The 23,355-nt window shown below is 41.8% G+C and overlaps 1 protein-coding gene across 2 annotated transcripts in view; it reads right to left on the reverse strand.

The window, feature by feature from the left end:
- Positions 1-12,999: 12,999 nt before the first annotated feature.
- Best3 (bestrophin 3) overlaps positions 13,000-23,355 on the reverse strand; it is a 36,639-nt gene continuing 26,283 nt past the window's right edge. For both annotated transcript variants that reach the window (XM_046430656.2, XM_058574615.1), the window contains one exon: positions 13,000-14,991. In XM_046430656.2, coding sequence (XP_046286612.1) covers positions 14,079-14,991 — 913 coding nt within the window. In that variant the 3' untranslated portion in view covers positions 13,000-14,078. The remainder of the gene's footprint in view (positions 14,992-23,355) is intronic.

The raw sequence follows: 23,355 nt of genomic DNA on the forward strand, positions 1-23,355 counted from the left end.
TTTTCTGTCGGTGGTCACCTGGCAGGGGCGGGGGGTGGTGGGTGGCTCTGCCCCTCAGCAGGCCGCTGGGCCTGCTCTGTGCGTGGTCACAGTTCCCTCTACCTTGCTGGTGCAGGGGGAGGGGGCGGCTCTGCCTCTCAGCAGGTCGCTGCTCCTCTTCTGCAGGTGGGTCGCAGGCCCGCCTACCTTGCAGGAGTGATTGGAAGCTCTGTCCCACCGCGGGCCACTGGGCCTTTTCTGTCGGTGGTCACCTGGCAGGGGCGTGGGGTGGGGGGTGGCTCTGCCCCTCAGCAGGCCGCTGGGCCTGCTCTGTCCGTGGTCACAGTTCCCTCTACCTTGCCGGTGCAGGGGGAGGGGGCGGCTCTGCCTCTCAGCAGGTCGCTGCTCCTCCTCTGCCGGTGGGTCGCAGGCCCGCCTACCTTGCAGGAGTGATTGGAAGCTCTGTCCTGCCACGGGCCGCTGGGCCTTTTCTGTCCGTGGTCACAGTTCCCCTACCTGGCAGGCGCGGGGGGTGGGGGGCGGCTCTGCCCCTCAGCAGGCCGCTGGGCCTGCTCTGTGCATGGTCACAGTTCCCTCTACCTTGCCGGCGCAGGGGGAGGGGGCTGCTCTATTTCAGAGATTTCTTGGTCTCAAAATTTTGACTTAGCATTTGTCGACCTGACCATGTCCCCAGATGCACCTGGGAGAGAACTGTTGTGTCAACACCCTGATCTCAGATGACTTGCTCATCTTTGTCACGTCATTTTCCCTTCCTCATGAGACCCTCAGCTGCCCATTTCTTGGATTCTGACTTTGGTGAGCCATCCATTTGGAAGGGCTTTTAAACATTAGCAGTTGTTTTAAGAAATAATGTGTGTGTGCTGGGATTGTTCTTAATCCTGATCTGGTAACACCTGCCCTTGGATTAGTGGGGGTGGTTTGGCTTGCTGTTCAGAATTTAAGGAGAGCACTGGGGTTGCTGAGTGGGCCTAGGGGAGGTCATGTGGGACCCACCTCCCCATTTTGCCTATCCCTTTTTTCCCACTCCACCAGGTGCTTCCTGCCTCTACTTTCCCCTCTATCACCTTATACCCAGGATACAAGATCCCTGCCCCTAAATAATTGGTTCCCACCCCAGGCCCCTCTGTGATTTTGGAGCTCTTTCCCTCTAAGTTTCTAATGTTCAAGTCCCTCTCTGTGTCTGGGACTGGGGTAGGGGTGCAGCACAGTCCGGTCAAGGTGCCCTGAGACTTCTGGCATTGTTCTGCATGCCATGGCCAGGTTCTGGTTCCAAGAAGTTCCTGCCTGGAGAGCGAGACTGTGTGGTTTTTCTGAGCGGACATGCTGATTTGGGCTGACTCAAATTGTTTACAGAGAGAGGCCCTTTCCCCAAAAGCCTAGGGGTGGCTCTGACTACTCCCAGTCCTACGTCCCAAATTTTCCCCAGAGGCAACGTCAAATGCATCTGGAAACTTTGATCACCCTCAGGGATGAACTTGATTTCATGATTCTACCCTTGTTTTCAGATGGATTTAACTGGAAGGTTGCTCTGGGGATTAAAAAACTTAGCATGCTAAAGTGCTGCCCCCTGCAGGCAGGCTGGGTCTGGCCTCCTGAGAAACCTCTGCCTTGCGGAGTTTGCTACGCGATGTTTTGCCAAATTGGTCCAAGGTAAGAAATTTACGAAATTATGCATATAATTTGATTCAGCAAAATAGTAATTTTCATGCCTTTAGGGAAGAACTATTAATTCTCAAATCTTATTTTTGCTCTAAAGTCAGGCCCATTTTGTTAACCAATACAACAAATAGTTAACAATTAGTAAGCCATAACTTTGCATGAGACTCTGTGTTACTTCTTTTATATGCATAATTTTATTTAATATCTTAAAAACCCAGGGAGGTAGGTCCTGGCCAATTTAATGCCAAATTGTAGTTGATGAAATTGTGGCTAAGGGACATCAGATTACTTGTCACTGTTTCACACTGAGTGTGAATAGAACACAGAGCCTTGGCTCTTAATCACTATACTACTTTATAATATGATGATATAAAGTTAGTAGCAAATATTAATAAATGTTTGCTATATGATAGGCAATGTGCTTTGAGTTTTGTGTGTATTAACTAATTTCTTTTCTTTTTGAACACAGGGATGCTTTATCACTGAGCTACATTCCCAGTCCTTTTTTAAATTTATTTTTAGACAGGAGCTTGCTAAGTTGCTCAAGTTTCTCAGGTTGGCCTTGAACTAGAAATCCTCCTAACTCAACCTCCTGAGTTGCTGGGATTACAGGTGTGTGCCACCATACCTGGTTCTCTATATGAACTCATTTAATACCCACAATAACAGATATGACTCCATTCCCATTTTATCTGTAAGGAAACCAAGTCATAGAGAGGTTAAATTACTTGTACTAAGGAAAGGGTGCTCCAGGATGTGACCCATTCAATCTGAGTCCAAAGCTCACATTGTTTTTAGTTGTCAATGGATGTTATTATTTATTTATATGTTGTGCTGAGAATCAAACCCAGTGCCTCACACATTCTAGGCAAGCGCTCTACCACTGGGCAATGATCCCAGCTCCCCAAAGCTCACATTTCTTATCATGTGTGTTCAAAGCCTTTTCCTCCTGACAAAGATGGACTAGGCTGCCTTTGAAGTCTGGTTTTAAGCATGGAAAGTAAAATGAAATCAAGAGCTTTCTGCTTTCTCTGCTCCTGGTATATTCGGAATGGCAGGAAACTGTTATGGTTGTTGATCATCTTCAACCTTATGGGTACCAGCCACAGCATGTCAGGGTGGCAGAGATGCCCATGCAACCCCTTGTGAGCTCTGTGGTTTGTAGGAGGCCCTGAGGGATGGAATCATGTGCACGAGCAGTTTTAAGTTTTAGGTGTCCCCAACTCTAGAGAGCTCTGAATCCTAGGAGCCATGTTCGTATTTGAATTTTACTATGTGTTTAATTGGGGTCACACTGAATGGGATATGCAGATGCTGTGTTCAGGGGTGGCATCAACCCTGAGCCTTGGGTAGTGGAGGCTGGCAGCTGCAGAGAATTGCCCAGAAGGCTGGGGCCAGGCCATTTGGATGTTGCTGAGAGAGTTGAAGGAGAGGGTCATTTCCAGATTGCTGGGCTTTCTGCTCTTGCTCTCAAACACCTCAGGGTGCATCCCAGAGGTCCCTGAGTATCCCCAGGAGTATGTTCTGAGGAAAGTGACTCTGGCCTTTGTGTTGGCCACTTCCTGTCAGGGAGAGAGCTCAGGAACAGTCCTGCCTCTTATACTCGGGGGTTCTCGACAGTCTTATCAACTTCTGACCCCTCACAACTTTTAGAAGCTTTGTTTCCCAGCAGTGAGTGGATTTGATCTCTTTTCAGCCATCTCTTCTTCACACCAACAGAGTTCACTAACTCTGGTTTGCTGCTTCTATTTCCTTCACCTATGGGCTTGCCCTTTTCCTCAGGAGAGTAAAGCTGGTTTTAGAAATTCCACGACGTTTCATCTCCCGACTGTGCAGTTGCCCCTATCGTTCAGCGCTCTGTGCCAGTTACCTAAGGGTTGACCTCAGAGTGACTGATGGGTCCTGAGGCTGATGGATGGAAATAGCAGAATGGCTTCCGGCTGCCCCTCCCCATGGCAAGTGTCAACCAGCCTGCTGGGTACCATGAACAGCAGCTGTGGGCATGCTAACCTGAGCAAAGAGGCTCAGGTTTCTCCAGTGAAAATAACACAGCAATGACATGCAATTCCTGGGTCATGTGGGATGTACCAAGGGCTGGTCAAGCAAGGCTGGTGAGTGCTGGGAGTCCCTGGGTCTTGGATGATTCTCACTGTTATGGAGCCAGAGAGAATACTAAGACTGTACATTCCACCAGAGGCAGGTCAGAAAGAAAAAAGCATACAGATTTAATGTCTGAGAGATAGGAAAGGGCTGCTGAGAGTTTATAGTAATAGTTTAATAAGTAAAAAGGTGATCTGAGACTTTAATTCTCTACATTTACATTTCCTTTTCCCACATTTATGGATCTCACGGTGGAGCCAGTGATGCTTCAGTAAAAGAATTGCAAAGAGGCTCAGGTTTCTCCAGTGAAAATAACACAGCAATGACATGCAATTCCTGGGTCATGTGGGATGTACCAAGGGCTGGTCAGATGAAATGATTGGCTTGGGTTTAGGAGTTGAGTTGTTTGGAACATTCTAGTGTGCCTTTAAAATCAGAATCATTCTTAGCACGCTGGAATTGGGGCTGACTGAGTCAGATTTATACCTGTGGTCTCCTACTCACTCTGAGGCACATGTTCCCTAGGGAGAAGGGTGGACATGAGATGGTCTCTTCTTTAGGCATGTGAACAAGGGTTTCTCTTTCCTTTGTCAAGGTCACACAGTCGAATTCACATAGGTACCACACATTTAATGTGGTTTCTGTATTCTGAGAGTAGTCCACAGAACTAAAAACCTCACATGTGCACAGAAGAAGGAACAGTGATCTTGCACTGGATCCAAAGGCTTGCTTCAAGCAGCCAAAGAAGCTTTGATTAGTGACAATGTACAGTTGTATGTTATACACAGAAGTTTAGGTTGTTGCCAATGAAGGAAGGGGTCACAAGGAGAACAGGTGTAACTGTGTGGAATACTTCTATAAGGAGAGATATACTTGGGGCTGGTGTTGTGGCTCAGTGGTAGAGTACTTGCCTATCATGTGTGAGGTATTGGGTTGGATTCTCAGCACAGCATATAAATAAATAAAGTAAAGGTTCATTGAAAACTAAAAAAAATATTTGAAAAAAGAGATCTATACTCTAGGGTTGGGCTATCCTTCAAGGAAATGATATATATGCCTGATAGTTTATGTGAAGACCTGAATTTTTGAATTTCAGCTCTGCTAATTATCAGTTCTGTGACATAGGTACACTATTTCACTTTACTAAACGCCAGTTTCTTTATCTGTATGGTTCTAATTTTAGTAGTAGGTGTGCTGTCAAAGCAAAAGTTAACCATTCATTTTAGAAATATGGAGTCCAGAGTCCAGTTTTGATTGAGACCACACAGTGAAGTCTGTGGTCACATTAGATTGAGATCTTCAGGTCTCTTGACTTTGGATCTGGGGCTAACTTGGTTTTATTTATTTATTTAGTTATTTTAATAGTAGATGGACACAATATCTTTATTTTATTTGGTGCTGAGGATCAAATCCAGTGCCCTCCACATGTGCCACGAGCACTCTACCACTGACTACAATCCCAGCCTAGGTTTTATTTATTTATCCTTTCTTTTCTTCAAGCATTCATTCATATAATTTTTTTTTTTTTGGTTGGAAGAGCTAGAGAATGGAGCTCACATTCCAGTGGAAGGGATATGGCTGCCTCCTGAGATAGGAGAGCATTCCACTCTACCCTCGATAATGGCATTATCCCACCTGGCCTCTCGCCAGCTAAACTTCCTTCCCTGCAGAGTACCAGGAGGCATAGTCTCTGAATTGAGACCAGGAGGAGCAAAACTACATTGAATAGGTGAATGAGTGCACCACTGAGAAATCTGCCACTTTGTTAAGTTTCAAAAGTAATTGAAACCCATTTTTTTTTTTTTTGTACCAGGGATTGAACTCAGGGGCAATCCACCACTGAGCCACACCCCCAGCCCTATTTTGTATTTTATTTAGAGACAGGGTCTCACTGAGATGACTATTTCCTCGCCTTTGCTGAGGCTGGTTTTAAACTTGTGAACCTCCTGTCTCAGCCACCCAAGCAACTGGGATTACAGGAATGCACCCAATTGGGAAAAAAATGACTGATTTTTTTGTTTGAAAATGTTTTCTAGTCTTTGAGAGTGCTTTCCCTTTGGAATTTTTAGGGTCCGATGACCCTAAAAGGAATAATGAACCTATCAGTGGTAGCCAGGAGAAAGCCTCTTCCAGAAACTCTTGTTCTTTGGCAATGAAGAATACTGAGAATGAGGGCAAGATGAGATTAGTTTGCTTCTGAAACCATCTGTGACCATTCCACATGGCAGCTGATTTGTAAGAACAGGCAATAAACACCTAATATTCACTCATCTCTGAGCACAGCCTGTTTCAAGAGTAAGTACTGGGGCTGTGGGAAAGCCCTGCTCTATGGGCAGATGGGAGCCAACAGACCCAGTGGTGCTGGCCTGGAGTAGTGCCTCAATTTTTGCTGATCTGGGGTCTAAATGCAGTTGAATTGTGGACTCCATGTCTCTGGATCTGATCCTGCTTTCTTCTGAGTGGGGAAGGATTCTGAACTCTCTGTGTAACACTATCTCTGTTTCTTGTTCAGCAACAGCTCCTTATGCATCAAGCTTTCCTGTTGTAGCTTAGTGTCTCTCTGATAAAAGAGATGGCCTATTTTTAGTGGGCTATTGTGCAGATAAGTGTTAAAAGACTTTAAACACCCTGGGCACTGAAGGGGGAAAAGTTGCCAGTCAACAGACAGAAGGTTTGTACTTGGTAGGCAGGAGCCAGAGCTTGCAGAGTTTAGGGCTCATCTTTTTTTCTGTTTGTACCACCCTGTCATCTCTCTCAGAGGCTATTTGTTTCATACCAGGGTTTCTGATTGGCATGAAATGCATGGAACTTACAAACTGGTAATTTAGTAGGAGGGACTGCAGAGAAACTGGCTAATTCTGTGGAAAAAATAAAACTGCCCCCTACCTAATGTTGTAAAGGTAACTGAACAAGATTGTAGGCAAATACCATGACAATAGGGATGGGAAGGATTTCTTATTTAAAACTTCAAAAGCATGAAACAATAACTTGACAAAATTAAATCAATTGAAGGATTCTATTCAACAAATGATACCATGGATGCTTATAACAGACCTGCAAAGGATTGGACAAGACCATTGCAATGTATCAACCCAACAAAGGTCTGCTATCATTCTAGAAAATCAAAGGAATTCTTAAAAATCAACAAGAAAAAATATAGAATTCCTTTTAAGAGCAAAGAATTTGAAAAGGTATTTTCAGAAGAGGATCTCGAAAGAATGAACTAGCATAGGAAGAAATCCTCACATGCATTTGTGACCACATAAGTAAATGCCTATTAGACAACAGGTGGGTGTCACTTTACACTTGTTAGACTGGAAAAATCAGAAATGGAGGTGATGTCAGCTTGAGGTGGGGAGTAAAGATGCAGGATGCTTTTGCGCTTCTGCGGGAAGCCAATCTACTTTCAGGTCTACACACTCTGAAGAAATGCTTCTGTGAATTTAAGAAGAGACTCATGTAATAATGTCTGATTCATTCTACTATCCTTCCTATCTCCACATCCCCTCGCCTCCCTTTACCCCCACCTGTCTAATCCAAAGTACCTCTATTCTTCCCTAGGCCTCCCCATCCTTTATTGTGAATTAGCATCTGCAAAGAAGAGAACTTGAGGCCTTTGGTTCTTTGGGATTGGCTTATTTTGCTTAGCATGATATTCTCTAGCTCCATCCATTTACCAGCAAATCCCATAATTTCATTCTTTTTTAATGGTAATATTCCATATATATATACACCACGTTTTCTTTATCTATTCATCTGGACATTATTACTCTATGTGCATATATGATTACATGACTGGTGTAATTCTACATCATGTACAACCAGAATAATGAGAAATTATGTTCCATTTATGAATAATGTGTCAAAAGGAATTCTGTCACATATAATTAATTAGAATAAATAAAAACAGAATTAATAAACAATGTTATTGATGAAAAAAAGAGAGAGACTCCTGTAGAAGGGTGTGAGGCAATTGGGGAAGTGGGTAAGATATAAGACTTCCTGGAGTATGCAGCAGTCAGAAGCAATGGATTAGACGTACACAATTGGGGGATCTTAAGACCCTAGTACTGAATGAAAAACAGAGACAGATGAGACCTGTAATATGAAAACATTTAGTAAGTTAAAAACACTTTACCAGGTGTGGTGGCACACACCTGTAATCCTAATGACTCAGGAGGCTGAGGCAGGAGGATGTCAAGTTCAAGGCTGGGCTCAGCAACTTAGGGAGGCCTTGTTACAAAATGAAAAATAAAAAGGGTTGGGGGTGTACATTAATGGTAGAGTACATCTGGGTTCAATCTCCAGCACTGCAAAAACGAAACAAATAAATAAAATAAAAGCAATAGTTAAAAAAAAACCAATACTTACACACAAAACCATGACACACATACCCTTTGTCAGAATTTATACAGAGGATTTCACATTAAGCAAACTAAAATAGGAAGGAGGGGGAATAGGATTGGGGATGAAAGAAACAGAGAGCAGCAAACATTATTGAACTCTGGAAGGCATTTTATTACTAGACCTGCAAATCAGTGAGGGAGACTGGGTGCAGTGGAACTTCCTGGGGAATCACCTTTAGCTGAATGCCTGACACTAAGTATTGGCTTAATGAAAGACTATGAATAAAGATCTAACTGGTGACATCATCCAGGACTTCATGGATTCCTTGATGTTACTCTCTTGGATGTGCCGGGGAATCTATGAGTTTGGCCCATGAGAAGGAAGTAAACTCATCCTATCCATTGTAACTATTTTCTACTAAAAATCCCTCTTATAAAAAAAATAAATAAATAAAGTGCCAAATTGTCTGTCAAGAAGATACAGTTTATTTGTTTGGTCCTAAGCAAGACATTCTAAAAAGCTGAAGATGGATCAGTTGTATATCTATCTATAGCCTAGAAGTTCATTGGTACAGGTTCTTAAATAATGTTTGGCAGAATATATTATTGTCACCCTTTAAACAAACTACAATCTCCAAAAATTCCTATTATGCCAGCAATGGCACTTATTCTTACTGGTAACAGCATCCAAGGAATTCTCTAAGAGTGAACCTCAGGTTTCAAATCCAGTTTCTCTGGATTTGAGATATCAGATCCTCCAGCATCAAAAGAGAAATGGTGATTACTACACAGCTTGTGTGTGGAATAGGGATTTAGCAGCTGCTGGGTTCATCTGTTCTCTTAAGTTCTATTTCTTTCCGTAGTTCATCTCCCATCATTAATCTCCTGGATAGTTGTCTCATTTCTACTTTCCCTTAGCCTAAATCAGATTTCCTAAGCTTGCTGTTTGGGGCCAGACAGCTGTGGTGTCTATCCTGCTCACAGCAGGATATTGAGCAGCCCTCTTGGCCTCTACCTACCAGATGCCAGGAACACCCCCAGTATGACAACCAAAACCTCTCCAGACTTTGCCAAGGGTCTCCTGAGTGCAAAGTTGAGAACCACTCGCCCACACAGAACCAGGGACACACCAACATTTCTGCATAACATCTATTTTAGAAATGTTCTTGTTTTCAGGATACAAGATGCAGAATTCTCTTTTCTTCTTCTGTTAGGCAAATCTAAAACTAGAAGCTCAGAGAAGATGGTTCCAGGGAACTATCTGGCTAAATCCAAGTGTGGCAAAAGGAAGATTTAGGACAATTTCTGAACTGATTCAGAAATAAAACAAACAAAACTTCCTGTCTAATTGAATATTTGGGCAAATGTGGTATTCAAGACTGTATTTTACAGGGAAAAGTTCTTCATGTTCAACTTTCCATGGCCAGAGACTAGCTGACTGCACATGTGGAGGTGCTGATGGGAATTGAGAGATGTGAACTTTGGGGTCAAGCTGCTCAAGCTTTATCAATGGGTTGGAATCCTTCTGGGTTTTGTAAGATTTGTAATCAGAGAACAGTCCTGGTGTTCTTGAATTAGTTCTTTCAACTCAGTGGCCATATCAGTGGAAAAGACTTCTAAAAATTAGGGTTCATAGAACTAAGAAAAACAAAAAGTGTGTAACAGAATTGAGAACCTACCTGAGACAGTTTAGAAGAAATGAGTAAGTCCTTGGCTTTCTCTATCTGTAGCACAGAACATCAGGAAATGTTTGTTGTTGATCATGTGATGGCTGTGATGGGGGAGGGCAGGTGGAATTAGGTTATAATTTGCTTAGGAGTTTTTTGTTTTTTTTTAAACAGTTGTAGATATTTTTCCTAATTAGCTGACTGAAGACCAGGTTTAGGGAGAATAGAATCCCTAAGAGGGTCTTCTAATCTTGAACCAGGGGTTCTAAATCCTCTAGATTTATAGTGAAAAGACCAAGTGCAATTAATTTTTTCTACTTCCACATTTTCATTGAGGGATGTGCATAATTGGTTAGGGAGGAACTCATCGCCCTGTGATGAGGCCTGGGATACTGTGGCGAGTGAAGGAATGATAAAATATGCCAGAGAGAAGGAAGATATGGAAGTTGGGAAGCATCTGGAAGAAAAAAGAAGCCCAAAGGGAATGATACGATTGATAAATTGGAAGCTTAATGCTGTGAACGTTAAAAGAAAAGCTTCATGAAGAAAGAGATTAGAATCTCAGAGAATAAATTGCCAAATGAATTCAGGGTGAATCCCAGGGGATTGATGCCAATCTTGCCTATCATCCACACAGCCCAGCCTGGGGTCCTTATCTTCTCCCACCCGTTCTCAGAATGCCTCACAATGGCCTGGGGATACAATCCAGACAACAGCACATTTTACAGACAAAAATACGAAATCCAGGAGGATGGGTGCTTGTTCAAGTCGGAATTCCCATGCAGGTTGTGTAGTACTTACTCCGTTATACCACACGGCTGCCCAGGCAGCACAGATTCTCAGTGAGCAAAATTTTATGGCTGTAAAGTCTCCAGACTGAACCAATTTCTCTGGAGAAGAAAGAAATTAGAGGAGTAAACATTGAAAAAGAAGAGGTACATGTTTAAGTGAGCCTTTTCTTTACATTTATGGTAAATTTTCCATTTTCCATTCTCCATTCTGTTTAAAATGTTTTCTATAGCTTAGCTGAACAGGGCTGGAAATGGATGTGCAGGGTAGTGGAGGTGATGAGTCGGGAAGCTGACAGATAATAAAAGAAGGAAAGGGAACGGCTGTGTCTTTGTTTTGCCAGGGACTAGTCTTCTCTAAATTCTTGGAAAACAGAAAACATTAGTGGGCCTTTACCTTCATGAACTTGGACCCCAGTTCAGGGCAGCATTGTCTCTGGAGAGCAGGGAGAGAAGGAAACAAATAGGGCTGGACCCCACTGCGTTTTCTGGCTTGTAGACTACAGTTAAGCTGAGCCTGTTCTTGGAATGGTCAAGTCCAAAAGACTAAGGCTCCAGGCCATGGGACCATGCATCCAGGTGCATTTCAGTGCTCAGGAGAAAATGAGCTAGATAGGCAATGAAATCAGGCATATGAGAAGAAATTCTTGTTTTTGCAACCTTGGTCTGTGCTGGGTAAAACTTATTTTAGAATGAATAGAGAATCTCTTCATCTGCTCAGGGAAATTGCTGGCTTGAATTTATAGTTGATTTCTTCCAGATGGGCTCATTGAACAAGTCATAATTCACCTTTCTGTGCAAGGAGAAAATGGGAGGTCATCTCAAATTGTGAAGAAATATTGAGGAAATTAAATAATTTTTCTGGATGAACATGTATAAGGCAAGGATGGAAGTAGAGGTAAATGAATGCTCTCATATTCCTCCACAACAGATATTATTTGATTTGTGTATAATTTATCACCTTGGATTTAGGAATGAAATTGATTATATTTCAAAAGCAGCTAAGTGGAAATTTATTTGAATTTGAATACATGGAGCCAAAGAGAAGGAAAGGACATAAGTTAAAACACTCAAGAAAATTGCATGAAGAGGCTAATGACTGGAAGGAGCATAGGGTTCTGGCCTTTTAGAAGTCTCACATTGGGGCTTGATCCCATAGTTTGTAAGTAATGTTTTGGGAATGTCAGTGCTCTCTCAATGCTCTATCAACTGATATAGAGAACCATCAATGTGTAGCATTTCTTCTAATATTATTTCCATTAAGTGCTTTGAGAAAAGCTAGTTAAAGTAAAATCATTGCTCTCATGTAGCTTAAAAGGCCCACTGAGATTGGATGTCTTATGGAAACATGCTAATTATAACACTGCACATTAGGAGGAGTGGGGCAAGGGAAAGAAGGATCCTGCCAACTTTCTTCTGTCATGAAAAATGAAGAGGCCTGTGGCTAAGGTTCAAAATTGGAGTGTTGCTCTCCTCTTAGAATGCATGAAAAGATGCAGGTAGACTTAGGCAGGCAGGACCCACAGAGTCCTCCAAGGCTGGAGAGATTCAGCATGAACTGAATTTGGGCAAAGTTCCTGTTTTAGTCAGCTTTTCATTGCTGGGAACAAAAGACCTGACAGAACAATTTTAGAGGTGGAAAAGTTTATTTAGCGCTCATGATTCCAGAGATCTCAGTCCATAGAGGACTGACTCCATTTCTCTGTGTACAGGATGAGGCAGAACATCATGGTGAAGGGTGTGGTGGAGGAAAGCAAATCAAGAGGAAAGCAATCAGGAAGCAGAGAGTTCTCCACTCACCAGACAAATTATAAACCCCAAAGCCATGCCTCTAGTGACTACTTCCTCCAGCCACACCCTACCTACTTACAATTACCTCCCAATTAAGGGTTAATGTGTTGATAAGGTTAAGAGTCTCATAGCCCAATCATTTCACCTCTAAACTTTCTTACATTGTCTCACACATGAGCTCTTGGGGGATACCTCATATCTAAACCATAATAGCTCCCTTGGAGTAGAACACCAGGCAAACTGCAGGCAGATTCAGGGCTTTACAGACAGCACAGGGTAGTGAGGAAGCACAATGGTTAAGAGTGTGTGCTTTTGAGCCAGATCCTCCTGGATGTGAGATTTAGACACATTACTTCACTTCTTCAACCTCTTCTTCATCTTCAAAATGAATATAATAGTATATTGATCCCACAGGATTCCTATGGGGATTAGAGACATTATCTGTGAACTTTACATGCCACTGCCTGGAACACTGTGAGCACCCAGTAAGTTTCAGCTTAGGATGATTTTATTTCTTAAACCATAGGTAGCCAGGCTTTATCAGACAACAAATACTGAGAGTGGTAAGCCTCAGGAAGTCCTTGCAGATATGGGAGGTTCAACAAATGGTCACCTAAAAGAGGGACTCAGTCAATATCCAATCCCCATCATGCAGTCCTGGACCCCATTATCTACCCAGCTCCAATATCCTCTTTCATTTCAAATGACCTATTAGACACAGTAACTGGTCCCACATTGTAACACAATTGGGATTTTTGTTTCAGAGTTCAAGTTAAACAGATTTGAGCCATGTTATACTTTGGTTCCACAGCAATTGATTATGCAAGTTTCATATCCTCTTGGCTTTAGTTTCTCCAGTGTCCAAGATCAAAGAGTAGAAAAAGAAAGAAACAGCAATGGCTTTGAGAGAATGGTCACCATCAACTCCAACACCCCTTCTACAATGAGACTGGAAGAGTGGGAGATCTGTTAACATCATTGATTAATTGGTAGGATGTTTTGCCAGTTCCTCATATTTTGAATACCATAGCAAGAAGCAAGCAAGCAACAGAGCTGGAAAGAGAAAATACTATAAAATACTCTCACCTGTAAAACAGGTGAGTCACTGGAGAAGGAGCAAGACAAGGAAAAGGGAAAGGAAAAAACAGAATAACAGAATAAAAGGGAAAGAAAAAAAGGAAGATTGAAGAGAAATGAAGCTTTCTAACATGGATGGAGCTTAAGAATTGGAAAACGTTAATAATAACAGTTATAGAAAAGTGGGAGTGAGGTCAATGGAAAGCCCCAAAATATTGTAAATACAAAAGAGCCTTTGGCATTCTGATACATCTCCCATCTTTAAAGAAAAGAAGGGAAAAAAGGAAGAAAGAAAAAAGAAAGAGAAAAGAAAGAGAGAATCCTGCCTTGGATTTTGTATCTAGGGGATTGGACTGTGATCTATAAGGCCCTTCCAAAGATAATAATCTGTGAATTTCTAAGTCATATATATTTATACAAGACTCCTTATTGGTTAGGATAATTCAATATGGTGTGCATAACTTCCATGATAGCAATTTGGGGATGATGTGAATTTGTTTGATTTTCATGGTTTTCAAAAAGGATCCTAATGCCCTTCAATGTTCTAAGTAGCTTATTGTGTGATTAAAAAAAAAAAAAAAAAAGACCAGCCCCTTGGGTATTCTGGGACTAATGCTGAGCTTTTGGTAAAGTACGAATCTAGGCTAGAACTAGGTCCTAGAACTTTGTGGCATTCCCTCTGTTTGCTCGTTGTTAAATTCTAGGATATCAGTTTCCTGGGTGTCCAGGTTTTCCATCAAGTACAGCATATCAGGAGAGACTCCAGAGCCGACCCCATAGTTGGTTCCACTGGTCTCCGAGGACGTTTCCGTGTCGATCAACAGGGCGGGCACGGGGCTCAGGGGATCTGGACCTAGGTTTGCCAGGGAGGTGTGGTTAGACTCGCGGAACTCTGGGAGACTCCACCTTTTGGGGAACCTATCCTCAATTGGGTCTTCCTCGAACAGAAAAAGGTGTCTCTCGTCGCTGTCTGGACCAGTCTGAGGACTAGGCCCCAGAGGAGGTGTCCCCTTTTCGGAGGGGGCCAGGAGTCCCGCTGGGTCCTCCTGCTGCCCAGTCCTGCTGGGTTGAACCCCAGTGAACTCTAAGCTCAAGATGGAGGTAGCGGAGTCGTGGTGGTGGCCCTCGTAAGAGGGCTCTGGAGCTTCAGCATCGGTGACCAGTACCTCGGGGACCTGTGGCATTTTGGTGGGGGAGGCCCGCACACTGGACTGCGGGGTCAGGCTCTGCAGAGTGCTGGTCCGGCTGGTCTCCCTGATTGTGGACAGCTCTCCCATGCTGGAGTGCACCTTGGGACTGCTCTCGAGGGAGTGGGACTGTTTCCGAGTCGGCGAAGCTCTATGGGGGTTTCTTGAGGGCACGTCCAGCAGGTCGCGAGCTGGGCTGAGCGGGAATAACATGGAGCTGTCGCTGGCCTGCCTCCCAAAGCTCCTCCTCTTGGGGCTGGCGGGGTGCTCGTGGGTACTCAGGAACCGCTTGACTCTCCTGATCACCGAATGCCGTTGGCCGTGCTTCTCATAGTCCCACAGCCACTCCTCGCCAGGGAAGTCAGACTCAGAGTGCCTGAAACAATGACAGAAGGCATTGGGGGCAGAATCTGACGTTAGGAGATGGGTTTGACATTTTTGCATTACAGATTTTGGAGATAGGGAAGGGAGACTTTAACTTGAGATAGTCTAGCCAAGGTTCTCCAACTGTTTAGTCTGAGGCCCTTTCATTATTTTATCTATCTATCTATCTATTTATTTATTATTTATTTGTTGTTGGGTACTGGGGATTGGACTCAGGGACACTCGACCACTGAGCCACATCCCCAGCCCTATTTTGTATTTTATTTAGGGGGAGGGTCTCACTGAGTTGTCTAGCACCTCACTTTTGCTGAGGCTACCTTTGAACTCAAGATCCTCTTGCCTTAGCCTCCCAAGCTGCTGGAATTACAGGCCTGTGCCACTGCACCAGGCTCTGAGGACCCTTTAAACTTTCAAATATTATTGAGTACCCCAAAGAGACCTGTTTATTTAGGTTATGTCTATTGTTCTTTACTGTATCTGAAATTATAACTGAGGAATGTTAAAAACACAAGGAAGTAGAACACATGTTCTATTTAGTGGTTAAGTGATGACATCATCACCTATCTTATAGTTTCTGGAAAAATTCCACTTTATAGTAGCCCCACTCCCTTATCTGTGGAGACATATTCCAAGACCACCAGTGGATGCTGAAACTGCAGATACTGACCCATACACATACATTGTAATGCTTTTTCCATCTTACCTAAGCACTTGCACACTACGTCAGTAACTTTTGCAATGTGAAGTGTAAGAGCAAATCTAGCATGAAATTTCTTTTTCCTTCTTCACAATTTCATAAGTTCAAGATTCATTCTTATTGTAGATCTTAGAAACCTTATTGTAAATCAAAAACTTTCACCTTTCACTTAAAGGATGTACTTGGCAGTTTCTCTTTGGCATATCCAAATTGCCAACATCTCTATTCTTGTGTTCTGTGATCATTATTAAGTAAAATAAGAGTTACTTGAACACAATTACTGTAGTAGATACTGTACTATCTGATAACTGAGTTGGCTAATCTGTGACTAAAGGCAGGGACCACATACTGCTTGGATGGACAGGCTGGACAAAGGGATGATTCATGTCCCAGGAAAATTGGTGTGTGGTGCTCAGAATGGCATGCAATTTAAATTCTATAAATTGTCTATTTCTGGAATTTTCCATTTAATATTTTTGGACTACAGTTGACTGTGGGAAATTGAAACCTCAGAAAGTGAAATGGTGGATAAGTAGGGATTTCTATACACTTATGAAAGACTGAGAATGAGAAAAGGCAAATAACTTTTTGTTTTTTTGAGTGGGGGGAGAACGGTTACCAGGGATTAACTCAGTGGCATTCAACCACCGAGCCACATCCCCAGCCTTACTTTGTATTTTATTTAGAGACAGGGTTTCACTGAGTTGCTTAGTGCCTCGCTTTTTGCTAAGGCTGGCTTTGAACTTTCGAACCTCCTGCTTCAGCCTCCCAAGCTGCTGGGATTACAGGTGTGTGCCACCGTGCCTGGCTGGCAAATAACATTTTAGTGTTATTATGAAAATAGTTTTGATCTTAAGGACACCTTAAAAAGGTCTTGGTGAGGCTGGGGTTGTGGCTCAGTGGTGGAGCGCTCGCCTAGCATGTGTGAAGTTCTGGGTTCAATCCTCAGTACCACATAAAAATAAATAAATAAAATAAAGGTATTGTGTCCATCTTAAAAGAAAAAAAAAAAATATATATATATATTTACAAACCTTCAAAAGTAGAGTAGAAAAAGAAATATATATATATATATATATATATATATATATATATATATATATATATATGTCTTGGTGATCCCTAGGTGTCCCCAGAATATACTTTGAGAATCACTGATTTAGAGACTTGAATATATATTGCATAGATATATTTTAAATAAGGTCATGTTTCCCCAGGACTCATAAAACATACCAAAATAATTAATCATAGCCAAATTCAAGAGAGTAAAATTAAGAGCTGACATTCATTTAATTATCACAATAATCATGTGAGTTGTTATTGTTATTCACATTTTACAGAGGAGGAAACTGAGGCCCAGAGAGATTCATTAATGGTAACAGCCAGTAAGAGCCAAACAAGAAGTCTGACTCCAAAGCATTTGTTCCTATTTGATGAAAAGCCTGCCACACAGATGTCAAGGCATGAGCCAGAGCCCAGGGCAGTCCTTTCCCAAAAGTAATCCATAAACATTTCTGGTGAAGGCTTTGCATTTCTGTCTGTTCAACAAGGAAAAGTGTGGAAAGAAGCTCTTTATCAAGGTGATTGTGATTAGGTCCTTCTTTGGAGTGAGTTTGATGGTTTTTCTATGGTCAAGAATTTCTTGTTGAATTTTTAACATTTTAAAAAATAAAACAAACAATCCTACCATTCTTAGTCATGTTCAAGGCTGAAATAAAATGAGTAATTGAGATAATGATAAGCCTGTTTGGTACTAAGGTCTACTCCTGTCTTGGATTACATGGTTGTCTCACATCTCTGTGTGCATTTTTAGTCTTAGTGGGGCTCAAGGAACTACTTAAATCCTTGCCCTTAAAAGACAAACACTCATGCTGTCTCTGAGATCAACAGTAATCATGCTGTCCCAGTCCAGTGTTGGTATAGACAAGATGCTTTATGCCAGCTACATTTTATGTGACGTAACAGAAAAATATACCATGGTATAATGTAGGTATAACCTGAAAGGGCAAAAGGAGCAACCAAAGAAAATGTATTCCCTGTGTTTATGAATAAAAGATGGATGATTGAGATGATTAGCAGGGTAAGTGTCCTGGGATGGTGTTCGATTACAGCCTCGTGCTGTTACTCTAAAGCCCCAGCAGCGCTCTTGGCTACCAGATAGCCTCCTGACCCACCCTCTGCTGTGCAGATGCAGATTCTGTTACAGCGACTTGGGAAACGCAGACTCATGCTTCAGTGGCCCCGGTGACCCTATTCGTTGGATTTCATTAGGTCACATCTCCAGTCACACTTCACAGGAATCCATTTAGCTTTACAGGGCATCAGAGGAGGGACAGCACAGTTGGTTATGAAGATTGCCACATTGGATGTGCTCTGGGATTTGAGGTCAAGCTGGCAATCTCTCTTTATAGGACACACATCTGTCCTCCATTTGGGATCTTGACTACTTATTTGGGATTTATTTTCCTTAACTACTTCTTGTTTTTAAATTTAGGACAATCATATTTATTTTTTTAATTTTTATTTTTTTTTCAAATATTTATTTTTTGGTTAGACACAATGCCTTTGTTTATTTATTTTATGTGGTGTTGAGGATTGAACCCAGGGCCTTGTGCACGCTAGGCGAGCGCTGTACAGCTGAGCCAAAACCCAAGCCCAAGCATAATGTTTATACATAATGTGATGAGTTGGAGATTAAGTAATTGGAATATAAGACAGATAAATATACTAATTACACCAGTCCATCTGAGCCAAAACCCCAGCAAAGTGGTCTCTCAAGCATGGCAGACAGTGTTCTATGTTAAATTGGTGGGGAAACAGAGCAGTACTACTTTTATTCTTGACTGTGATCCTTAAACATTTTCTATGCTCTATGATATATATTGGCACCAGTCTCTCTAGTCACACTTGCCAAGAATCCAGAGTCTGTTGAAGATCTAAAATGCGCGGCAAGCAGAGCAGTGAGAACAATGTTTATACTGGGCCTAGACTAGAAGATTCTAATGTCTGCAGGTGATGGGAGTTCTGTTGCTTTTGAGATAACATTCATGAGTTCCTCCAATCTGTGTATACTTTGGGCTATCTCCCTTGCCAGGGTGTAGGCACATGATCCAGACTGGGTTTAGATCAAGTGCACCCATCATAGATCCAGTTACTCAGGAGGCTGAGGCAGGAGAATCACTTGAGCTCAGGAGTTTGAGGTCAGCCTCAACACATATGGCAATTCCACAGCTAACATCATACCGAGGTAAAGGGGAATATTTTTTCCTATAAGATCAGGAACAAGACAAGGTTGCCCACTCTTACTGGAGCAGTGGTCCACTTTGTGCTTTGAACATAGCCCTTCCATATTTATTTTTTAATTATAGGTGGACACAATATTTTATTTTATGTGGTGCTGAGGATTGAACCCAGTGCTTCATGCATGTTAGGCAAGTGATCTACCTCTGAGCCACAACTTCAGTCCTTCCTTAACTACTTAGACACAATCTTCTAGGAAAAATAATTTATATTATTACTACTTCAAAACTTTGTGACTCAAAAGGAAAAAAAACTTTCAAATTGGTATAGTGGATATGTACATTCAACTACAGTGAGAGAAATACTTTCCTAATTCATAGACTGAAGAAAAATTAAGTGCAATGGACAAATGGCAAAGAGGCTAGTGTTCTCGCTAATGATCTACTGATTGACATGGGGTAGACCTTCTAGGGAAAACCTCTTGCACCTTCCTGCCTCAGGAGAGTGTGCTGTGGATGCATGATATTTATCTGCTTATTTCACATCCCCCCTAATTTACTGATCATCTACCATCAACAATTTGTTGCACTAGATGCCTAGTGTGCTAGATACTAGATAATTATAATTTAAAAGGAGGCAGAAGGCATGCATATGAATTACATTTGGGGCAAAGTAAGTTTTTGAGCTGGACTTTGCCATTAAATCAGAATAGGATAAATGGAGAAGGAAGGACAGTGGACCAGGTGGAAGTGATGATGAGCAAATAAGGCAGGAATTAGCGTATTAGTAAGGAAGAAGAAGAAGAAGAAAAAGAAGTTTTTTGAGACACAGGGGACAGTATCAAGCATAGGCTGGAAAGATTGTCCTGGAGTGTGTTGTGAAGAGCCATCTGCCAGGCCGATGGATTTGGACTTTCTTCCAGAGGCAGTGGGTGGCCACGGATTGTCTTGGAGAATGGAGGGCACAGAGTTGCATGGTATTAGTGTCCAAACTGGAAAGGCTACATGAAAAGCATGTAGCTTGATTAATGCTTAGGATAAGAAATACGACTTGAAAACTTTCTATACTTTTAGTCTGGATCTTTGGAAGAACACTTGGTGTCCAATGTATCTCAAGAAGTGACAAGTGGTGTCCTTCAGGTATTTATGCCATGTGGGAGCAATAGTCAAACTCTCCAGCATGATGACCAAAGGACCTTTCTTTTTAATACTTCCCTGTAAGATCTCTAACACATCATGCCCACCTCTTAATTTTTCTAAAAGTTATGATTTTCACTATAACTGTGGTTGATAACAAAATGGTTTAAAGCTTAGAGCACATAATAGAATACTTTAAAAGAATCTTTATTTAGAGAGCAACTAAGAACAGAACAGGGAGGAAGAGCATGAGGAAAAGATTAACATTAAACAAAGACGAGTGGGGGGAGAGAAAGGGAGAGAGAAGGGAAAGCATATGGAAATGGTAGGAGACCCTCAATGTTACACAAAATTACATATAAGAGGTTGTGAGGGGAAAGGGGGGGAAACAAGGGAGAGAATTGAACAACAGCAGATGAGGTAGAGAGCGAAGATGGGAGGGGAGGGGAGGGGGGATAGTAGGGGATAGGAAAAGTAGCAGAATACAACAGTCACTAGTATGCCATTATGTAAAAATGTGAGTGTGTAACCGATGTGATTCTGCAATTTGTATTTGGGGTAAAAATGGGAGTTCATAACCCAATTGAGTCAAATGTATGAAAGATGATATATCATGAGCTTTGTAATGTTTTGAACAACCAATAATAAAATAAAATAAGAATCTTTATTTCATTAGGTATGGTGGCACATGCCTGTAATCCCATCTATTTGGGAGCCTGAGGTTGGAGGATAGCAAGTATGAGAAAACTCAGTGAGACCCTGTCTAAAAAATAAAAAGGGTTTGGGATGTAGCTCAGTGGCAAAGTGCCCCTGGGTTAAATCCTCAGTACTTGGCTGGGGGTCAGGGGCAGTCTTCATTTCCCATTTGAGGGGCTTGGGTGTGTCTTTTAGGTTTTTTTTATACTTTCTGCTTATTCTTATTTGATTTAAAAATGTACCCTTAGTTTATATAAAGGTTAGTTCAATTCTGAGATCCAAATATAATTCCATTTAAACAACTATAGCAGAAACATTATATGATGGAATGTAAGCACCCTCATTATATTACTATATACTATAGATGGTCAGCTAAAAAGGTGAGGTTTTATGTTTTGGAACTCATTTGGATTGAGATAGGTAGGTAATTAGAGATAGAAAGACAAATGGAAAATGCCTCGTAGCCATTGTGTTTTAGAGATGGAATAGGAAAATTGTCTCTGGTGAGACAGAAAGATTCATTTTGAGAGCTTAGGGAGCCAGGATCGCTGTTACCCTGGCTGACACTTACTGTGTAACCTTTGGAGACTCATGTAACCTCTCTGTGACTTAGTATTATAGTTTATAAACTGGTGATCATCGTACTTTATTTGCCTTTCAGGTTGTTTGGGAGTTTAAAGAGGGTAACCTCTGCCAAAAAGCTTTGGACAGTAGAAGATATAAAGAGGACTCTTGCCAATGACTGGCAAACTTTCAGAAGTGGTTTTTAAATCATTATTGACTTCTTGCAGGGTTGAAGGAAATGACAGTGTCTGCCTGAAGGTCACTCCATTTTCTCCGGTTAAAGTGTCCTTTAGCCAGGTGTGGTGGTGCGTGTCTGTAACTCCATGACTCAGGAGGCTTAGGCCAGAGAATCACAAGTTTGAGACCAGCCTGAGCAATTAATGAGGCTCTGTCTCAAAGTAAAAAATAAGAAAGGGCTGGAGATGTAGCTCAGTGACACAGCACCCCTGTGTTCAATCCTCAGTGCCCCCCAAAAAAATCACTGTACATTTAAAATCTTACAAGGGATGACTTAACAGCAATTTCATAGTAAGTTGGGGGCCCTGGGTAAATGGAGAGGAATATAAGGACTGGCAGAAGCTGAGATATTTGAGGAAAGGAAGATAGGGTTGACTAAATAGTGGACCTTCACCACTTGCCAGACATTGCCAACCCTGTTATGTACATTTATTGTACACTGTAAATCATCACTTCAGACATACAGGACACATGAGAATAAGAAAGGCTGTGTAATATATTGGGCTGTTTTTGAAAAGGAGGAGAAGAGTCAGAGAAGGAGAGAAAGAAAAGGTAATGTTAAGCCAGTCAGACTTGTTGCTTTGGGTTGGGTTTAGGAGGGACAGTGTGCATTATTTCTACAGGACAGATAGATGTCTAGATTGTATTTTTTTTTCCCCTGATGTTTAAGGAAAAACTCAAACCCAGCATTTCAAAATACACACTGAGCTCCCAATAAAACCGTCATCCCCACAGACCCCCTTGCCAGTGACAAACAGCTGAAGGCATAAGCAGCAGTGGTTTAGTGAAGGGCTCTTTAAGAAGTTTGGGCTGGTCAGGGTGCAGGAAATTTCCCACCGCAGAGATTGGCTCCTGAGGATATTCAGCACATTTCCACACTTCTTGGTGTGTGTCAGATACAGAAAGACCAAAATAGTACTGATGACTTAGAGAGTTAATGCATTTGTTTAGAGATTTTTTTTTTTTAGTTGTAGATGGTCATAATACCTTTATTCTACTTGTTTATTTTTATGCGGTTCCGGGAATCAAACCCAGTGCCTCACACATGCTAGGCAAGCTCTCTACTGCTAAATCACAACCCCAGCCCTCAAAGTGAGCCTTTTGCAAAACAACTTCCTTTTCTCTAGTGTGATTAGGTAAATATAGAGCTTCAAAAAGATTGAAGGTTTGATGAAACCTTATGATGCTTGCCTTTCTTTTTCTACTCTACTTTTGAAGGTTTGTTTTGACAATTTAAATTCAAACAATAATATTGAGGTCATTTTAAAAAAAGTGAAATGAGGAATTTAGGAAAAAGATATTTAATATGGTGAGTTCTCATATCAGGTTTATTATTTTAAAATTGCTAGTGTACTTAATATTGTGCAACTACATTAGAGAGAGAGCTGATAATTTTTGCCTGAGAATCTATCTGGGCAGAGACACAGGCAGAGGAGCATTTAAACACTGGCAAAGCAAAATGTACTCTTCAAACACATTAGAGGTGAACACTGTTATTTTTGACCTTCTGTAGTGCAGAATCACCATCAAAGCTGTTGTCTAGTATTTATCAAATGGTCAAGGTGAGGTGCTGAGGATCAACCCAGTGCCTCACGCATGCAAGGCAAGAGCTTTACCACTAAGCTATAACCCCAGCCCCCAATTGTGCTTTTGAAAAGGCATATCTAGCTTCATGCTACCACCTTGGTTATACTGTTCTGGCCCTTGCTGGCTGACAAACAAAGAAAAGTGGAGGTTTACTTACCCTCACCCTAATACTATTATATTCTATGGTAGTTTCATTAGA

This window comes from Marmota monax, unplaced genomic scaffold (assembly GCF_021218885.2).
Source record: "Marmota monax isolate L192 unplaced genomic scaffold, Marmota_monax_Labrador192_F-V1.1 WCK01_AAM20220418_F8-fsc00056, whole genome shotgun sequence".
NCBI lineage: Eukaryota > Metazoa > Chordata > Mammalia > Rodentia > Sciuridae > Marmota > Marmota monax.